The sequence below is a fragment of the Phaethon lepturus genome, unplaced genomic scaffold, assembly GCF_000687285.1.
Source record: "Phaethon lepturus isolate BGI_N335 unplaced genomic scaffold, ASM68728v1 scaffold8552, whole genome shotgun sequence".
Classification (NCBI taxonomy): domain Eukaryota; kingdom Metazoa; phylum Chordata; class Aves; order Phaethontiformes; family Phaethontidae; genus Phaethon; species Phaethon lepturus.
Window position 1 is genome coordinate 4,999 of NW_010525490.1, and position 21,253 is coordinate 26,251.

Below are 21,253 nucleotides of genomic sequence, written 5' to 3' on the forward strand. Positions count from 1 at the left end.
TATATATATATATATATGTGTATATATGTATATTTGTATATATATATATGTATATATGTGTATATATATATATTTGTATCTGTGTGTAATTATATTTTTTTTAATGTTTGTTCCAGTGTTAGTGTGAGGTCTTGAGGCTGCATCTACTTTGAGTCTGAAAGCAAATGAAATTGCACTTTCAATGTACTGTAGGCAATGTGTTCCAGGACTGTGATGTGACAATGTGGCCTAGCACATTTGTTCACATCAGCTGGAAGCACGCAGCACTGAAGTTGGTTTTGGTAATCAACTCAAGCATGCTGTTGACCTTCCAGTTTTCTTCTGTGCATATATATATGTATGGGCATATAAAATGCATATATATATGTGTGCGTTTGTGTGCGCGCACACTCATGTGTGCGTGTGTGTATCTCTTGCATGGTGTTTGTGTGTTGTTAGTATGTAGTTAGTTAACTGTGGGGCGCTAATAGGTCGGAATCAGCCTTTGTATGAATATACCTAATAATATCCTCCAGTAAATACAGAACAATTCACATTGTGTGCAGACAAAATTCTTGTTTAGTCTTGTATTTCTTTTATGCATATTTTCTGGTAGATCAGAATAACACGTTAAAACATTAAATTGTGTCTGTACACTGCATGTAGTCCGTATACAAGACTCAGTTTCTTTTTTTGTATATGTTATTACCTTTTTTTGTGTTTTGTTCCAGTTCGACGGGTCCCACCGAGGTTCTCTATCCCCCCCACCAATCACGAGATAATGCCTGGCGGGAGTGTAAATATCACATGTGTTGCGGTGGGGTCACCAATGCCATATGTGAAATGGATGCTAGGAGCAGAAGATTTGACACCTGAGGATGATATGCCAATAGGGAGGAACGTCCTTGAGCTTAATGATGTCAGGCAGTCTGCAAACTATACTTGTGTTGCTATGTCTACCCTTGGTGTTATAGAAGCAATAGCGCAGATAACTGTCAAAGGTATATCCCAAGCACATATATTTGGACATAGTTCAGTCTTTTCTTTCATTCATTGCCATATTCTGAGCAAATACATTACACTGAAAGAGACTAAATGCGTCTTACCATCTTAAATCAAGACGGTAAATATTCCAGCCAATCACTGGCATAAGACAAAATACAGATTCTGACAGCAATAGTACTAATAAATCAGTTAATCATAATGTTTCATTATTCTGTGTCTAGCTCCCAGCCTTCATTTCAAGTAAATAATGAATCTTGTAGTCTTTCATATACATGTCAACAGCAGGAGCCTTTAAGAACAAGTCATTTGATTTTTAGACTTTCTGCGTGTCCAAATATCATGTTCAGTGAGTAATTGGAAACTAGAGGTTCCAAAAATATCTGAAAATTAAACTGTAATGGTGCACTATCTGTCTATAAGATTCCTCTTGTCCATATGTTTACGTGATCTATTAGAATAGTCAGTATCAATTTATATCAAATAAACTTTACACTACCAAACTTGAGGATTTGCTAATAGATTTCTGGAGTAAATCTTAATTGCCAAAAGCTTGCTCTGAACAGATAACACCTTCTTTCCATTTTAATCTTCCTGTTTTGTTGTTGTTGTTTGTTTTGGTTTTTAAGCCGTTTATTGTAATACTATCTACTGTTACACAGTGCTAACTGTGTATTTTGGTATTTATCTTTAGCCCTACCCAAACCTCCTGGAATACCTGTGGTAACAGAAAGCACAGCGACGAGCATAACATTGACTTGGGATTCTGGAAACCCTGAGCCAGTTTCTTACTACATAATTCAACACAAACCCAAGAACTCCGAGGAGCTGTATAAAGAAATTGATGGGGTGGCCACAACACGCTATAGCGTGGCTGGTTTAAGCCCATATTCAGAGTATGAATTTCGGGTAGTTGCTGTAAATAACATTGGACGAGGGCCACCCAGTGAGCCTGTGTCAACAAGGACTTCAGAGCAAGCACCTTCAAGTGCACCACGCAATGTGCAGGCCCGTATGTTGAGTTCTACCACCATTTTGGTACAGTGGGAAGAACCTGAGGAACCCAATGGACAAATACAAGGTTACAGAGTTTATTATACCATGGATCCCACTCAACATGTCAACAGTTGGATGAAACACAATGTGGCTGACAGCCATATTACCACTATTGGGAATCTGGTACCCCAGAAAACATACTCTGTGAAGGTTCTTGCTTTTACTTCTGTTGGGGATGGACCACTTTCTAGTGACATTCAAGTCATCACTCAAACAGGAGGTAAGCTAGCAATGAACAGAACTTCTGTGAAAAAATTAAATATATGCAGAAATTTTGCAGAGTGAGAATTTGAGCTTAAAATATTCAAGGGAACTTAAATATATTGAACTTCCTCTCAAGGATAGACAGTTTATTCAGGCAGCTTTGGCAAATAACCTTTTCTCAATTCCACATTGCGAGTTATCATTGAAAAGTGGAAATTATCCCCTCACACCTTCTTTTTTTTTTTTTTTTTATCGGTTTCAAGAAGTTTAACTGAAGTTTAACTGAAGTCTCAGGGAGACCTTCATCCTGAGGTGGCCAAACATTATGGCTTCTATTTGGCAGTGCTCTGTGCACCAAAAATATTTGTCAAGTACTTCACAGCTTGCTTTGATGAGTTACCTTTGTTGGTGGGTTTTGGTGGGTTTTGTTTAGGTAGCTTGTGGTTCCCTAATGCTACATCACTCTAGTGAATCTTGCTTTTGGAAATTTAAAATGTATGTGTACTGCATGTGTATTCCAAAAGCTGGTAAGGTTCTGAAAACACATGAAACAGAAAGCATTAAAAAACCCAATAAATATTTGTGTATGTTCAAGCAAGCAGTTCTGTACACTTCGGATTTATAAATCAAATCCAACCTGCCCCTACAAAGTGCATACAAGAGGGTCACCATTTTCTTGTTTTGTGTTTGCAAGTTAGGTTGTTTTGTTTCTGTACAGGAGTTTTAGGGCAATGAATTTTTTATCAGGAAAAGGTAAGCAAGCATAGCGAAAAACATTGCAGAGAATTTTTATGAAATCAAAAATGAGAAGCTCTGGTGGAGCAACATTGCAGAAAGTGTTTTATTGTAGCAATAAGAAATAAAATTTCCCTTTGTCTATCGGTTTACAGAAAACTGTATGAAGTATTACTGTAGGTCAGTGATTGCCTAGAAATATTATATAATACTACTTGATTTTTTTAGTACTGGAAGGTTGCCTGTTGAAGAATTTAGCATCCCTCAATTTCTTAAAAAATGTATCTCCAACATGTAACTGAAGACAGTTATGTTTCATCCACTTTTTACTTCTGCATTTTACCAATATGCATTTAATAAAGAATAGAAATTGAGGTACTGTCCTGGAACCTGTGTTGTATTACACAAAGGTCTAGGTGTTAACCTTTTGCAGTGTCTCAGCTGAGAAGTTACTAAATGAACTTTTTTAGACCTTCTAGTGGTACATTAAAATGTGTTTGTGTGCACATGGCAGAGTAAATATGTACAACATAGTTTAATTCTGGTAATTGTAACCTTTTTCAGGGACTAGTTTTAATATTGGCATCTGACTTTCTTTCCAATCCATAAGCAAAAAGCTTTTAAAGAAGAAGGTTTAGTGAGCTCCTCATCTGTGTTTTCACTTACAACTGTAAACCTTTTTAGACTATCAAGAGTTTGTCCATGGCTTCCCCAGAGAAGGATGAAGCAATTGAAATAGTGAGCACTGAGGCTCAGCTGGACCCGCCCAAGCTACATTACTTGCTGAGGTCACTTCAGAAAAGCTCAGTTTTATTAAAACCTTTCTAGAACTTGCCATTAAACATGCCCATCTGTTTCCAATTATTGTTGTTATCGAAAGAAATTATGACAACGTTAACAATGCAGGAGGGATTCTCAATACATGTTTCGAACTTCATAACAGAGATTACTTGACGTTGTTTATTTGTGACTGTGTTAAAAATCAAAAGAAAACCAAAAATGTGACATACAGGAGGCATTTTTAAGCACTGATACTGATGCTTGAAATATGAACACTGTAAGTCATAAAAGCGAAAAACAGCTAAGAAAATCTAGTGCAGTTCTCCAGCTCAGAGTATGTTTAAAAATGAAGATTCTCCCATCTTGCTATCTAGCAGTTTCTCTTCAGTGAACACTGCAGAATAAAATGCCCTCCTTGCCCTTCTCTTACAGATTTGCTGTTATCTAAATCTGAATATGATTGTTTTGGTTTAAGTCTCTCTCAAGCTGAAAAACATCCAATGAAATATAGTGAATTATAAAGTGCCTTTTAAAACAGTGGAAATGGATTTAATGGAAACATATGTAAAAGACTAAAAATAGGAATTGGATGATGATTATGTTTTGATTTTTTTTTTCCTATTTTTGAAACAAATAAGCCTATCTTTGTAAACATGTAGCTTAACCCTTGTGCTTACTTTGGGGATATTGGAGCATATGTACAACAAAATCTGATTGACAGCTGTCACTTACAGGGTCTGTTAGCTTGGTTTCCTTCAAAGTTTTCCTCCCTTATCTGTATTCTGATCTTTGGAGATAGATTACGAAAAATGAAAAATTTGTCTTGAAAAAGCCTGTTTACAAGAATCTTTGCTTTCTTAGTACAGCAGAATTGTTCTTTTGAAATGGCTGTATGAGTGGCTTCTCACTTTGCCAAAACTCTGCTGACAGTGAAAGTTAGCTTTCTAATTAAAATATTAACTAGGAACATGTAGTTTGAGGGGAAGAGAAAGCAGCATTTTTCAGACAACCAAATGTAAAAAAAAAAGTTTTATGTTCAATTTTGTGTTTCGGTATTCTGCTTAAGCATTTTAAGGAAAAGGTATGTCCTACTGCCCAGTTGTTTTCAGCAGTGTTTTCTTTACTGTAAAAAACCCCACCATTTTAAGAAATTAAGTAATCAGAAAACAGCTGTGGAGCCAAGCCTTTTGAATAAGGGGAGATCAACTCCAAAAGCTACACCTAAGGAAGTCCTTATTCTGCATTTTGGGTTGAAGGATTTGATTCTCCTGAGGATGGAGTCAGGACCAGTATATTATTTAGGTGAATTTACTTACTAACACCAAATTTTAGAAAAAAGAAATACTGGTTAAGCTTTAGTGTGATACTTCTTTTCCTTTTTCTTTACTTCACTGGAAAACAAAAGCTCTGTTGGCTTGTCTCCATTTAGGAGACACACGTCTTGAGTATCTTCTCCTGTTTCCTTTTTTTGCTTAAACTGATCAGAAGTTCACATGCTCTCTGAGCCACATACTTTAACCTGTGTGTACCAGGAAAATTATTGAGCTTCAACTGAATGCCCGGGTTTGGATTTGGTTTTTGATGTGCAAACAAAGGATGGCTACTGAAGGAATTCAGAGAATCCTGGTTATATTCTGAGCTTAGAAAGAGGGGAGAGTGAGACATACCTGGGGTCTAGTGGGTAGTGGAGTATTGGAGAAAGAGAGAGAGAAAAGCACTTCTGGGAAATTAATGTGTACCTGTAAACATATGCTTCTTTAAATAAGAACTTACAATATAAAACATATTGTTAATTTTAAACCAAGGATTGGCAGTGGTTTGAAGGCTAAGGATTATTACAGTTATAAAAGGCTAATCTTTTGTACATATGGAAAAGGACAGTAATGAGAAGGTCAAGTATCTGACTTACAGGGCACATAACAGTCTTTGCTTAAGGGAAATGAGTTAATGGTTCTGGAGTTCTTACTGTAAAAGAAGATCAGAAATTTAGAAGAGAATTTGTAGCAAGGGAATACAGTTCTGTATAGTAGCAAGCTAGTTACTTTACCAGGCATTTCAAATTTTTTCGTGAACACAGGAACAAGGAAACTTCATATCTCTGCAACTCCACAGTACTAGTCTTACAGTGAAGCATTTCATAGAAATGTACTTCCACAAGGGAAGGGTTGAGAGCATGCAGCTGGAAACTCAATTTTGATGCAGGGAAGCAGGTGGAAGGGGAATAATTTGGAGCTGAGGTGGGGTGAAGTATGGCTTTTAAGTGACAAAATTCCCCTTCAGGAACATTTCTGGTCAGGTGGGAAAAAATATTTCAGCTTTTGAATAACCCCTCTGCTCTCAAAGTACAGTTAACTTCTGTTAAGTGCCTCAGTCTCTGTGTTTACTTCATTTAAATGCTAACATGATGAGACCAATTTTGAAGATCTTACCCTCACACAGTGATTTTTTCTGGCTTTTAATCTCCCTCTCTTCCTTCTGGTTAGAAAACAAAATAAGGTATGGATATGAGATTCTTTCTTATTATTTTTTTTTTAATCTTTTTTTTTCTAGTCCAGAATTCTGACTTTTGCAAATATGTGGATCAAAGCTGGAAATGTGCATGCATTACTTTTGTCACTGAACTTAAGTATGGAGGAATGGAACATGAAATAATTTTAAGATGATTCTACTGCTGCACTGTACAAATAGAGTGTAGACAGAATTATGCTGAAGAACATATCATCTCTTCACTGTGTTCTCTTGTCATTCAGACAAAACTATGTGGACTCTGTCTTTAAGACTGACCAGGATGTTTATTTTGTTCTGTGGGCTCCTTCAATGTCAGTTACATATATTATTTTAAGAATGTGATGTATCTATTTCTGGTTATTTTTCACAATATTTTTTATGTTTTTTTGACATTTAAAATGTATTGTAGCTAATTATTTTGAATACTGTGATTCTGTATTTGATACTGCAGAACTGCAAGCCTCAGCTACCCTCAGACTCATTTGAAGAGGTTATTTCTGTTGTAGCAGAAAGGCAGAGGGAAAGCAAGGTGCACATACAGTTATTACATTACCCATTTTATTTTGTAATTATATTCCAGGAAAATTTGGTCTTTCAAAAAGTACAAGTGTTGTTTTACAGAGAAAAAATTCCAGAGCATATTAACTCTTCAATTTTAAGAGCTTGTCTGTAGAACTTCATGCTTCTTCCAGAGCAAGAAGCAGCATGAACTCTTGGTCCCTTACAGTTCCAAACTGATTGTAAATTCTCTTGATCAATCTATTGTCCTTTGCAAAACTGTTTCTGAATTGAATCGATTGAGATTTGTTCAAGGTATGGATTTCACCTTAGCAATGTCATGGGCCCCGTTCTAGCCTGGAGACTCTCCCTCTTTTTCCAGCATCACTTGCAAACCCAGCACAGCCCTAGAGTGTTTTTCTGGTTAAGCCAGCTGAGGAGCTGTGTAGAGAACTAAAGTGCCTTTCTGATTTGAGAACCCATTTCATGATTCTGTTCTGGCACTTGAATCACAGATGGACATAGAACCACATATGCAGGACAAGGTCCAGCAATCCGTGTTTGCTTCTGGTTACCCAGCAATAAACATGGAGGACTAGGCAAGCGAAGACGTAGAACTTGGTATAAAGTTTTCAAAAGAGTAATTCTGGACTTTGTTCTTTGTTTTAGCACTGCATTGTAGTGTTTCATTGTGCATACTACCTAAGTTATGTCATGTTTACACGCAAGAAATAAGAAGAGGTATACTCAGTGCACAGGGAAGTTGCGCGTTTTAACGTACATTTGTAGAGCACATTGACCCCAAAGCAGAAAAGACAATATTGAGACAATGATCATGCAGAAAGATTCCATTCAGTGAGCTCACCGTGTACAGCACTAATACAGAAGTTGGATTTAATCTATGTAATTAAAAACACTTCAGCAAGAGTATAAAGTCCACTTGCATAGATTTTCCAGTTTCCCTAGGTTTTTTCTGTCTCTGAAGGATACCAGTACCGTCTGTCAGCTCCTTCAGCTTGACTTAGTTCCCTTGTGCCACTAAAGAATTTTAGAACTGATGTAGTTTCTTCTAGGCTTAAATACTAAGTAGTTTAAAAGTTATTGTTCCATTTCCTTATCTGGTACTTAAGCCTTGGGTTCCGTACCAGAGTTTATCAGCAATACAATTTGTTTAGTTTGTGTTATTTTGATTTTGTTTTGTTTCTTCTTCATCTTCTCTATGTCTTTGGAGTAATGCAGATTTTCCTGTGACCTCTTTCTTCTTGTCAGTGTTTTCAGCTTCAGAGTTGCCTAAATGTGATTGAAAAATCTGAGGGGAGACTAGATTTTGCAGCAAGATATTATTTTGACAAACAGGAATTGGGAAAGTACAATTAACCATCAATTTGTCTTATAAATGATAGAGAATTGCAGACCTAAGACTTTAAAGGGTTGGTGGTGTTTTTCTAAAGGAATGCTGGGAGGATGAGGATCTTAAAATGTGCAGACAGACAGGAAGTACCCTTTGTTCTTCATCTGTCTCCATATTTATCATAACCTATGGTACCAGCCTTCATATGGATCTCTTGACTGGTCATTTACTATTACTGCCTGGCTGTATTCTCAAATTCATCTATCCATACATTAAGCACAGATCATAGTATCACAGGATAATTCATGATGGCAGGCTGGTCTTCTGGGGAGGTCTCCATTTCTGGCCCCTGCCCAAAGCAAGCTCAGCCTTGGGGTCAGACCAGCCTGCTCAGGGCTTCACCCAGTTGAGTTGCAAAACCTCCTGAGCCTGGATATGGTCCAACCTCCCTGGGCCCTGGCTCCACTACTGGGCTGTCCTCATGGGGAAAATGCTTCTACTTATGTCCAGTATGAGCCTCTCATGTTTCATCTTGTGCCACTGTCTCTCGCCCTTCGGCCATGCACCGCTGTGAAGAGCCCAGCTGTGTCTCCTCCATCCCTCCCATCAGTGCCAGGGATCCTGCTGGGTGCTGCCAAAGCCCAGTTGCTTCTCCCAGTTGAAGCAACCCCAGTCCTGCAGCCTTTCTTTGCAGGGCAAGGGCCCCAGCCCAGAGCCATCTTGCTGAGGCCCAAAACCAGATGCAGTACCTAGATGTGGTCTGAGGGGCACTAAGCAGAGGGGACAGTTAATGCCCTCCCCTGGCTGTCGGGGCCATCTCCTGCTCATGCCACCCCAGGCACCACTGGCCCTTGTTGCTACCTGGGCACACAGCTGGTCCCAGCTCAGCTTGCTGCCCACCAGGGCCCAGGGCTGACCCCTACAGCTGCTCCCTGACCCCAGCCTGCGTCCCTGCAGCAATCTGCCTTACCAGGACAGGGCTTGCTGAACTTCATGGGGAACCATCCATCAGCATGTTCCCCTCCCTTCTCCAGCTCCCTCTTAACAGCAGCCTGGTCTTCGAGTGTGTCAAGTGGTCCTCCCGAGCTCAATATCATCTGCAAACCTGGAACGTGTGGTCTCCATCCCCTCCTCCAGGTCACTGGTAGAGACACAAGATGGATAGCATGGCACAGATAATAGAAGCTGCTGTTTGACCTTGATGACCAGGCAAAGATGATTTTGTAACTCCAACTGTCCTGCTCAGTTATTGTGCCAAAATAATTTTTTCCCTATCCTTTGAAACAAATTGAAGCAAGTATTTTTTTACACAAGTCAGTTTTACCAGGTTTGTTTTTTTTGTCAGATTAAGCAAACAAAATGCCTACAACGAGGTACCCACCTGAGTTTCATGAGATACATTTGGAACAACCTGTAGCAAAATAAACACTTCCAAATAGCTGCCTAGCTTCCAGATTGTATTATTAAGTTTTGGCAAGGCTGCAGTGGGGCTCCACATCTACTTTAAGCTGCGTGCAATAGGAGGAAAATCTGCAGTTGTTGTCTGGTTGGTAGTCAGGAGTGTTTTGAGGCAGCTAACCTAAAAAGTTGTAACATTCACCTAATAAATGTGTTTATACAACTATGCTATAGATTGCCAAGTTCAAGTTTGATCTAGTAGTATTTCAGAATCTGTTTCAAAGTTAGGAATTATCCAGTTATCCTACCCTCTCCCTCTTCATTTCAAATCCATTCAATTTTAAAAGGATAAAAGTATTTCTGTCAAAAATACTTTCTTGGTATTTCCTGGGCTTTGTGATCTTTTTACTTTTCCACTTTGCAGTACCGAGGAAGTGGTCTCTTTTTACACCAGACATCTTTTATAAAAATAGTTAATTTCTCCCATCCTTTTTTCTTCCCATCAAGAGGCTTGGTCTCCTGTTCACCCTCACTCATTCCCTCAGAAATAGGCAACATCCTTCTACAACCTTTCTTCTCTATTTTGTCCTGTTTCGTAAAAAAAAAAAAAGTGAATGGTAAGGACTTGCAACCTCCACACAGGAGCTTGAATATGCACCTCAGATTGACAGGTTATCTGTCTGTTTAAAGGTTAGATATCAAACCTGCACTATAGTAGACAAGGGCAGTGTTATCCTCAGAATGGCATTCTGTAGAAGTCTGGGGAAGATAAGAATTACGATCACAAATTATTTTTACCATTTGCTCCATGTTGGTTTTAAGTCTTTTACTGTACAAAAGAAACATACTTTTAATGCCATGATAAAATTCTACCCTGAAAAACTATTGTGAAACAATCATTATTGTCACATCCTACTTTTCACACCTGTTCTCAGTTATGTGCTAAGAAATGCCTCGTATATTTTTTTTTCTTAAAAAATAAGAGCATGCCACATTTTATTCTTGAAAAGCTAGAAATGCTGTGGAAGGCTCTTCCATGCCTTATCATCAGCCCTATTAACTGAAAGTAATGTTTTAGAATTTGGGTGCCAAAATGATTGTATACATTCCAATGACAGGGTTATATTTTGCTGTCTTTACCCAGTCAACCTTATTATTTGCCATAGATTTGCAGAAGTAAATGAGGGTAACATTTAGTCAGGATAATTTCTGTGACCGTTACACAAGACATAACAACAGAGAATGTTCCTGACTACCGGAATCGAAGTTGCATTTTCAGTTCTTGCAATTAAAGTGTTGTTACTAGAAATTCAGCAATATTGGTAAAAATACCAGTCATTAAAAAGGTAGAAATATGTCACTTAATGAGAACATTACTGAAGATCTCTTCAGTAGGTTATAACTTCTTCAGGTTACAAAAGTATTCAATGTTTAGACATCTTCTTAAAGAGCAGGATGTGTTTACTATCTTAGTTGTTTATGAGCTGAGCAAACCATTTTCAGGTTTGGAAATGCATGTAATGGTTTTAACACTTTCTTCTTGACTATTCCAGCCAATCTTATGTAATACTGGCATTTCCTTATATATACACACATATATACAGGTATATATTCACCATTTCATACACACGTTACTAGATTGCTGGTATTCATCACAAAGATTCTGTTCAGTTCTGTATGCATTATTTACACTACGAAACATCTATCTGAACTCCTTGATAATTTGTAATGTGTGAATTAAATATATTGTTACTCTTTTTCTGAGTTCAGATTGATTTATTTCACAGTACAGTTAATCAATTTGTTTAAGTTTATTAAGTTCAGTAAAAGTAATATTGTGTGAAATATTCACATAATAGCTTAAAAGGTTTGAAAGATAAGTGTTGAACTAGCCAAATAAACATTGCTCAAATTTTCTTTAGTGCCTGGTCAGCCTTTGAACTTCAAAGCGGAACCTGAGTCTGAAACAAGCATATTACTTTCCTGGACACCTCCACGCTCTGACACCGTTTCCAGCTATGAACTGGTTTACAAAGATGGGGAGCATGGGGAAGAGGTAAGTGGAAAAACTACATATCTTTTTAATGAGTCAGACATAAAATACTGCAACGATTTAGAATTTATGGATTAGTAACTTTCTTCAGTACAAATGCCTTCATGTTTAACAGTTTGTTAAAGCTAGCAGTCAGCCTGGTGATAGACTGAGGGTGTGTAAACAGCAGAAAATGCTGATGATGTTTACCAGGCAGTGGAACTTTGCTCTTGTTCACAATGTGTCATGCACAGAAGCTGCATCCAGTTTCAGACATTGATCATGTCTCTCCAAGACTGTTCCTCGGCAAAGGCTTGGAAGCAGAAGTGTTTTGGGGCATGTTATGGACTCATTAGGATTTTTTTCACTTATACTTGGACTTTGAAGTCTATTTTCAGCCTTAGAGAATTTTTGTTTCTCTTTGGCACCATGTAAGAGAGTTCTCAAGCTTCTCGAATGTTTCAGTAATATTTGAGAATAAAATAATGTTTTTTTCCTAAAGATATAAACCTGCTATGCACTTTTTCTGGACCATTGTTTCTTAAAGAATTTTCAGTTTGAGGGCCTGTGTGGTGTTAGTACTGTAGACTTTAGAATAAACTGTTCTGCTGATAGGGAAACCATGTGATACTGCCAAGAGTCTCAGACAAAAGAACGAAGCCAGCAGTCTTAGAAGGCAGCAGGAGGGTGTCAGCCTCATTGATTTCTCCTGCATCATCAACTCATTGCTGATGCTTCAGCCAAGCTTATGTTTATGGTGGCTTCATGCATCTACTGTGAATACATAAGCTTATTTTGTGGAAGGGGGACAGATCCGTATTTCACCTCCAAACAAGGGTGCATGCCTCTGCTTAACAAGTTACCCTTTGGAAGAATTTGCTTCTTAATAATTTGAACACAAATTTGACTATGAGGTTAAAACCAAGATTACTCTTGTTATAAAACCCTGTAGTTCATTGTTGTAAGAGGTAACTATAGGTAAGGCTTTGTTCTTGTGTTATTGTCTGAAAAGCCTTTTATACTTGCACACAATTATTACTTCCTCACAGTCAAACACTTTTTCTGGCTCTGAGTTTCACCCATTAAGCTGTTGACTTTAAAATATATTGTTTCTTAATCTGAGTTTGTCAAAAGTAATGTATTCATTTTTGTTTTGGTTTAATTTGGTTTTGTTCTGATTTATTTTCTTGAATTTACATTTTTCTCAATGGAGATATCATCAGAGTATAAAAGCATTTCCTCTATAGGCAACATACAGAATTCAGAGTCTCTGAATATTAATCAAGACATCCTCTTATTACCTACCTTTAGCAACGGGTTTCCACTGAACCTACTACATCTTATCGCCTGCAAGGCTTAAGGCCAAACAGCTTGTACTTATTCCGTCTAGCTGCACGTTCTCCGCAAGGCCTGGGTGCTTCAACAGCAGAAATCTCAGCGAGAACCATGCAGTCAAGTAGGTGTCTTTCCTTACTAACTTTGTTCCCTTGTCTTGTATTTCTTGGAGAGATTATTTTCAGTAGCCCAGAGAGGTACCAACAGTGAAAAAGGCAAAATAATAAAAATAAAGCATTCGTGGTGCTTAATGCCACGAATTCTTCTTAAAAGAAGAATGCCTAAAATGTGTCTTTTTGTAGGTGTATTGTGATCAACTTAATATATGAGTGGTTTTTATATAGTTTCAGAAAAAAAATCTGTAAACCAGTGTATAAGGAGACAATATTATGCTGTCATAATCATATTTTATTTTATGCTATAACAGGATAAAATAATTTATCATGCAATAGGTGTACATTAATAACAGTCCTTCACAAAATTCCACCTGCCTAGTCTGCAGATTTCTTGTAATACTAGGTTGTTCCTGCAGCATCTCCCTAGAGTACAAAAAATTTGTAGAGTGGGTCAGGTTGAATATTTCAGACTGTACCAAAAATTTCCTCATAAGTGTTCTTCTCTGTTAGCTAATCGTTCTGATTTTAAGTTAGGTTTTTTTAATCCTGGCTTTTTATGAAGTTTAGTCATTTTTTTTACACCAGTAGAAAATTGTTTTCTCAGTGGATGCTTACGGAAACAATGTCATGAAACTCATCACAAATGAGATGCAAAAATTTGTCAGGGATTTATACATACACCTTAAGATATTTAAATAAATACTTAATTAAAACAATCAGATACTCAAGGATGATGTCCAGAAGTGCTGCTCTTGCCTGACAGTTTGCATTACACTGTTGTTTTAAAACTTGGTGCAATTCTGTTTGTATTTGTTTCAAATCAAATGGCCTTTTCTTAAAGTAGTATTATTCAAAACAGAAAATTCAGATTCTCAATTGACATGAGGCATTTTAATTTGCTGTCATGACAGGTGTGATTACACCATCGTTCTTCGTTATTGTTATATATTAATAGTAATTTATGTGACTGGAGGTACAGTGCTGCAGACCTTTAACCAGAGCTAAATGCACTTCTGAAGCATTTGTAAAGCATTTGGAATAAGCATAAAAGATGGTTATATAACACAAGGCTAGTTTTAGAGATAGTGGCAAGGCACCTTTTAGTTTTAGTAATCCAGACTCAATAATGTAATGAAGAAAAAGGTATGTATTTATTCTGGGAGACATTTCAGCAGTTTAGCATGCTTATTCTCCTGTATTGGGTGAAGTTTGCTTAAGTTGTACATATAAAATAAAAATCTAGGGTCCAAGGTTGTGTGTTCCATATATAAGCACGTTGCCATTTTTCCCTTCATGAATATAAAAATACGTTATGCTTTCCTCAGCATTATGTCTTCAGATAGCAGGAGAATCCAGTTGATTTCAGTGGGCAGACACTGGTTATTTGCTGAAAAGACTGCAAAATCTTTTTTGCAAAAACTGTATTTTAAGAAAAAAGCGTATGCATGAATAAAACTGGTTACACAAGTAATCTACAGATTATCCTTAGTTACATGAACGCAATGTTTTGCATTTTCAGAATATAATGGATTAAAAATTAATAAACTTATATGAGTTTATTAGCAATATTCACCAGAATATGCTATTGCCTTTCATCTTGGTTTCAGCAAAAGATGCTACAGGGATTTATTTCTTTGCATATAAATCTTTAAGGGATATTTTACTTGTATTCTACTTCCTGCACAAGTCGATGGTAGAAGGGGACCAACATGTTCAGAGTACTTGATTACTGAATTAGTGTAAAAAAAAACCCAAATGTGATAATTCTCATCTGTCCTCCCATCCACCTCCTCCAGTTAGTTGAAATGCTGGTACATTCCCTCCTGTTTTCCCTTCAGAAGAGCAGTGTACCATACTGAGTAAAAAGCCATTGATCCCTGTAGAAGAGCTGTAGGGAACCAAAAGTTACATGTGTAAATGCAATAGGTCACAGCAGGATCCTAGGCCTTCTCTATTGCTTTAATTTTCTTTGATGTGCCTTGTATAAGTACCAGAAATCCATTTGTTTCTTTTTTCCCTTAAGAAATGGGAAGCAAGCAGTAGACAAAAAAAAGTATTCTATAAAGATCTTGTACCCAAAATTTATATTTTCCTTGCAAGAGAGAAGGCAGAAATAAGAAAACAGTCCACATCCACTACTTCTGCCAGTGAATTTGAGCTATGGCTCTTTTTGATGCTCTGAATGACCTCATTTAGTAAGCTTAGACTTTGCTAAGTCGAAGTGCATTAAAGCACATAAATGCATACCTGACTTTCAGTACTTGAATTGCCTCACTGAAAGCAATGGAGTGACATACATGCTTAAATGCTCTGGAGCCCGGAAGAGGTAAATATGCTAACAGTCTCTTTTGAGTACAAATCAGTAAAGGTGAGCACTTTTGCTCTGGAAGATCGGTTCTGGAGACAGCAGACAAAACAAAGTCAGAATCTCTCACCATTGTGATGTGCTGAGCTTGTGAACTCTTTTTGTAAAATGAATACCTGCTTTCTTGACATGTTGTTTGGGGGTAGATTTATATTTTTTTTCCTATAGAAATTAACTACAGTACTGGTAGGATTTAATTCTTTGCTAGCAAAGGTGTCTCCAAGAGGAGTTAAAAATTAAAACTGACAGCTGATCTAGGGTAAGTACAAGTTACAGTCAGAATCAACAAGCCTGTCACTTTTTCCTGGTAGGTAAATCTTTGACTAAGACTTTCTTCGTCTTCTGTTGACTGCATGCTCCTACTATGTTGTCTACAATAAATGTTTCAGTAAATGCTTTTCATTTAAACGTAATTTGCAGTTGACTTGTGCCAGGGAGACTCAGTTATAAAAAAAATCTGAAAAAAATAATAATTTGTTTGAGAGTGGAGAGGCTACAAAAATGGAAATTTATGGAGCAATTTGTAGCAATTATTGCAAGTTTTTAGGAGTTTTGTAAAGAGAGAATTTTTCTCAAAGCAAGTAAACCCACTTGAAGGGGATAGGTCCAAATTTGTAAGTAAATACATGTCATGTGTCCTTTAAAATATTATAGCTTGCACTAATTGCAATGATTATAAAGATAGATCAGTAGTCGTAGAAGTGTCACGTTTTTGTTTTATTTCGAGAAGAATTTTAATAACAGGTAGGTAATATTATTTTGAGGTTTCATTTTCATGTATTTCCCCTACATCCTTTTTCACCATTTAGTTGGTCTATTCATTTTCAGTTTCCTCATGTTAATAAGCCAAGGTACATATGGTTTTCTGATGGTTTGCTTTTTTAAGTTTCTACTTTTTTTGATTTATTTTTTATTTTCATTTGGTTGTCTTTTATTTATTTTTATTTTTTCTTTTGTTCATTTTTTTTCAATCACTCCTATCCTTTCACTCAAATCCTCCTCTAACCCACTACTGAAATTAGAGCCATCAGCTCCTCCTCAAGACATTAGTTGCACAAGCCCCAGCTCCACTAGCATTTTGGTAAGTTGGAAACCTCCACCGGTGGAAAAACAGAATGGGATTATCACAGAATATTCCATCAAGTACATTGGGATTGATGGAGAAGATGTCAAGCCCCATGAAATTTTGGGAATTTCCTCGGACAGTACCCAATACCTTTTGGAACAGCTGGAAAAATGGACTGAGTACCGGATCTCTGTGACTGCCCACACTGATGTTGGACCTGGCCCAGAGAGCTTAGCAGTATTGATTCGGACAGATGAAGATGGTATGTTGCCTCCACTACATCAGTTTGCACCTCTATGACTCTGTCGATCTGCTGTCTTTTGTATAGCCTAGAAGTATTTTTTTCTGCTCCTCTTTTTTCCCAAATCACAGATCTTATCACCCTTTGAGTTTTTTAATCAAAGAGTTGTCCTTTCTACACCATTTTTATATTTGCTATTTTAATTTTTTTTAACAGAAAGTACATTTTTGTGAGTGACATGAATCTGCTGCCCCTTTGAGCCTGTACATATCCTTCTTGCTCCTCCTTTAACAGAAAAAAACTCTCAGGGGAAAAACTTCCTGCCTTTTCCTTGATTTTACAGTCATTGTTATTTTTAAACACTTATGTCTATGAATGTTTTTCAGGTTTTGTTGTTTTGTTTTTTTAACTGCTTTCTTGTTCCATATTGTGCTTTTTGATTTGGTTTTTTTTGGGTTGGGTTGTTTTTTGAGTTTTGTTTTTAATCTTGGAAAACTGATGCTCCACATATTTTCTTTTCTTCCATACTCGAAAGTGACAGAAGACAGCCCTGTTATCAGCCTCCTTTTTATACTACTGGAAAAAAAAAAAAAGAAACAAAACACTTAGCAAACAAAAATAAGGGAAACTATTTTTGAAATCTTTTGTGGTTTTATTATTAGTATTATTATTTCAATGATTAAAATATCTCTTTGTACTGTAATGCTTTGAATCTCAAAGCATCTTCCTTGGCTTTTGTACATTTTTACATGTTTTTCTATTTCTCTAATACTCTTTTTTCTTCCATTTTTTGCATCAGTCATGTTTTTTGATCTTTTCACTGAGAGCTAGAGCAGATTGGTTGACCATTTTCATTTGTTGAACAATTTGTATTCTTCAAAGAAAATATAGTGAGTCTGCCCTTCTAAAAAAGCAAAACACGTGGGTGAGGCAGGTGCCTGTAATTCTTTTCTGTCCAATGATGTTGTTCCAGTTCCTAGTGGTCCTCCTCGCAAAGTCGAGGTAGACGCTGTCAACTCTACTGCTGTTAAAGTGTCATGGCGCTCGCCTGTACCCAGTAAGCAGCATGGTCAGATCCGAGGATACCAGGTCCATTATGTGAGGATGGAAAATGGAGAGCCAAAGGGTCAGCCCATGCTGAAGGACATCATGCTGGCTGATGCACAGGTAATTAGGACATTTTATGTTCTTTTCTAGGTCACAGTGAATACATTTTGTGTGCCAGAGAGCTATCCAGTACTGCCTTTTTTTTTTTTCTTTCTGTATTTCAGCCTACCAGCTAACATTTCTAATCTCTATTTTAGTGTTGTTGGTTTTTTGTTTGTTTTTTTTTTTTTTTTTTCCAGAATACTTAAGTTTAAAAGTTCTTGGGCCAAAACCTAGGCTTCCTTTTTGGTATAGGGGTGCAACTAAATGCTAAGCTGTGTCATTTCTGCTGGCTCACTTAAACCTGAAGACTTCATTCTATACCTGTGCTCTGAAGTTTTAAAGCATCAGAGAGATCTGAGCCAGGTCACAGTCCATGTAGCAAACTGTGCACTGTCTGATACACCCACTTGATATTTCTTTGTTTCAGTGGAGAACCTAGAATCATTAGAAGCCTGTGTTAGCCCATTATTACAGTGTTTCTGTCATTAGCATGTATCCAGCTTACCACGCATTTCACAGGAAATGAATTTATTTTTTCAACTTTAGAAGTCACCAGCGTATTTATACTTGTCATTATTCATATCAATAACTGTGCAATAAAATAAGGAGCTTAATTTAAGCAGGTATGGGTTTATTTACACTGCAAAATTTCCCATCTTGTTTTATAAATTATGAGACATGACAAAAACAAAAGCCTGATCACATCAAGTTTAAAAACCTTCTAAAAATAGGATTTTACCTATTGGGATACAGTAGTGCTCTGTAAACTCAACATTCCCAAATCTCTTGGTACTGGAAGAATCATTCTACATTGAAACTATTATCAAGTACACACCTCCTACTGCTTGTTTGCAATTTATGAGTAGAATGACTGGAATTGATAGGAAATTATCAATCTGGCATAAGGTAAACAGTTAAATTTGTCTCAAGCATTTTGCTTTTGTTTCTTCTTCCAGTCTTAGTTCTAAATTTTAGCTGTGCAGATACCTTTTTTGAGAACAGGTCTCCTACACCTACATTTTGCTAATGACCCTGTTCTCAAAGTATTATCTTACCCATTTTGCAAAACATGGTGATCTTACAGTGTAGATTCAGTGGAGAGAAAGATGGAAACAGGTGGGGAGGTGGGAAGGGAAAGAAGCGCTTTGGTTCTCCCCTTTCTTGCACAGATTTTCAGTTTCAGCCTCATGTGGTGGTAGTTTAACATAATTTTAAACACTAGGTCAGAAACAGGAGGTGATATATTGCCCAAATATTATAAAGGCAAAAGTCGTATTTCTTTTTTTACCAAGTTCGTCTTTGACCTGCCTGTTTACCTTTGGTTCACTCTGGATAGTCACCTCCTTTCTCCTCCTGCCACTCCTTCCTGTCTTTGATACTTCTGTGATATATGTGATCAGGACTTGTGCAGGTATGAAGACCTTGGTGGTAAAAGATCGGTGTGGTTAGCATTCAAGACTAAAAAATCCTGCTGTTAATTTAAATAAGGCATTGAATTAACTTAGGAAACTCAAGCATATAACCTAGTAACAATGATTAAATAAAGCAGGTAGCCTTTAATTCTGCCTTGGTAGCTTTTACTAATACAATCTATTATGAAATATTACGACATGGTACCAGAGAATTCATTACTTCTTTCATCTTTCAAGGAAAGAGAAGTGGCTGGTTTTTAGGGAGAGCAGAAATTGAATTAAAAATGCCTGGCCTGATTTCATTAACCAGATTTTATGCAATTCTACACGATTAATTCAAATTGTATGTGATTTTTCCAGACATATTTCATATTTATTTTACTATTAAGATGAAAATATTACCTCAACCAGGCTACAAATCTCTTCATTTCTTTTGTTTTTCCTTCCAACATTCTTTACTCTCAATCAGTGGGAATATGATGATACAACTGAACATGTGAGTAGTTTTTGACTGGCCAGAAAAACAGTGTGTGTGGGGTTTGGGATTTTTTTTTTCTTTCTGCTTGTTTGCTTGTAGCCTCCTGTTTTGTTTTGGTTTTTTTTTTTCTTGAGTCTTCTTTGGTTTTCTTGGATTTTTTTCATTTGCACAAATGTATGCTACTAACACCAAAGTTTTTCCCTTACAGCACTTCTTTTTTTTTTTTTCTTTTCCCAGGGAGAATGGGGGTTACTGTTGCTTGCTTGTTCTTGGGTTTAGCATGATGCCAAAAGTACAGAACTGGTTTGTGTTTTTTTCTTTTTGATGGCTGTCACTAACTGCTTCACAATTTCCTTTTTACAAGAAGGTGTTAGAAAAATACAACAAAAGGGGTTCAGAGTTGCATAGCAATAAGGAGATTTTTTCAGTATTAATTTTAAGGGTTTTTTTGTGTGTGTGTGTAGCTGAAGGTTCAAGTCAGTTGTTCTTTCCTTTTGGTAATTTTGCATGCTACCAGAAAAGCCAAATACCTTGCAGTGTTTATACTTAAGTAACAGTGTTTGCTGTATCCAAATCACACTTTTAAATGACAATGCTACATGCAATCTGTTACACCATGAAGTACTGTTTGTTTTAGATGAGGCTAATATCTTCATCACTATTTAAAAGGATGGCAAATTTTTATGTTTTTTTTTCCTTTTACAATTTTATTCTGTTAATATCAGGTGCAATTTCCTTATGAAAAAGAGAAGTCTGTCTTACTGGTTTTGGCCTTTAGGGTCCATTCAATTCTGGGATAGTGTCTAAGGAGGGGGGTTTTGGTAGTGTTTTTTTAATGTGTTTTTATTTTATTTGAGCCATTTTGCCCACTTGTTATGATCATTACCTTGTTATTTATGTGTTACTAATAACTGACTGTAAATACAATGCCGAATTCTAATCACATTTATACTAAGCCTATACCCACTATCTTGAAAAACCATTACTGTGGATAGTCTGACCCACAATTTTTATATTAACTTTTATGGTTGTTGCATCTGAGAGGTGTGTGATAGCACATTTGCTATTTATTCTAGATGCATAAATAGAGCATCTCTCTGGCAGCAGTGAAATTTGATGTAAAATCCATTCAGGCATGTGAAAATGTGAAGGAGTAGTCCAATGGTTGCAGACTGGAAGCTGATGAGTTGGGAACATTGGGCCAGTTAGTTGCCTCCAAATACTGTCCTTTTAAATTTGGATATAAAATTTATTTATAATGTGAGCATCAACACTTAAATACCTCTGGCTGCCCTTATATCATGACATAAGTTTATTTCATTTCAGGTGGCCGGCCCTTCACCATCTTCTGTGTGTGTATACGTGTGTCTGCATGCACACATGTAAAAAGATTCCCCTTGCGTTGACACTTACACTTTGATCTTGCTTTCATTCACTTGTACTAGCTACTTTTTTTGCAGCTGCTGTCATTTGTTTGAGGGCCATCAGATTTATTCTCAGACCAGATTTTTGATGGTTTTTAGGTAGTTCTTTTAGACCTGAAGAGTG

General features: G+C 36.9%; 1 protein-coding gene across 1 annotated transcript in view; it reads left to right on the forward strand.

Moving 5' to 3' along the window:
* The window catches only part of PTPRD (protein tyrosine phosphatase, receptor type, D), a gene marked incomplete at its 3' end in the record, with an annotated part of 66,991 nt that overhangs the window by 4,649 nt on the left and 41,089 nt on the right, over positions 1-21,253 (forward strand). Inside the window, exons 4-10 of the mRNA XM_010282760.1 lie at positions 711-980; positions 1,676-2,257; positions 11,434-11,567; positions 12,855-12,999; positions 16,382-16,687; positions 17,640-17,833; positions 19,697-19,723. Coding sequence (XP_010281062.1) covers positions 711-980; positions 1,676-2,257; positions 11,434-11,567; positions 12,855-12,999; positions 16,382-16,687; positions 17,640-17,833; positions 19,697-19,723 — 1,658 coding nt within the window. The remainder of the gene's footprint in view (positions 1-710; positions 981-1,675; positions 2,258-11,433; positions 11,568-12,854; positions 13,000-16,381; positions 16,688-17,639; positions 17,834-19,696; positions 19,724-21,253) is intronic.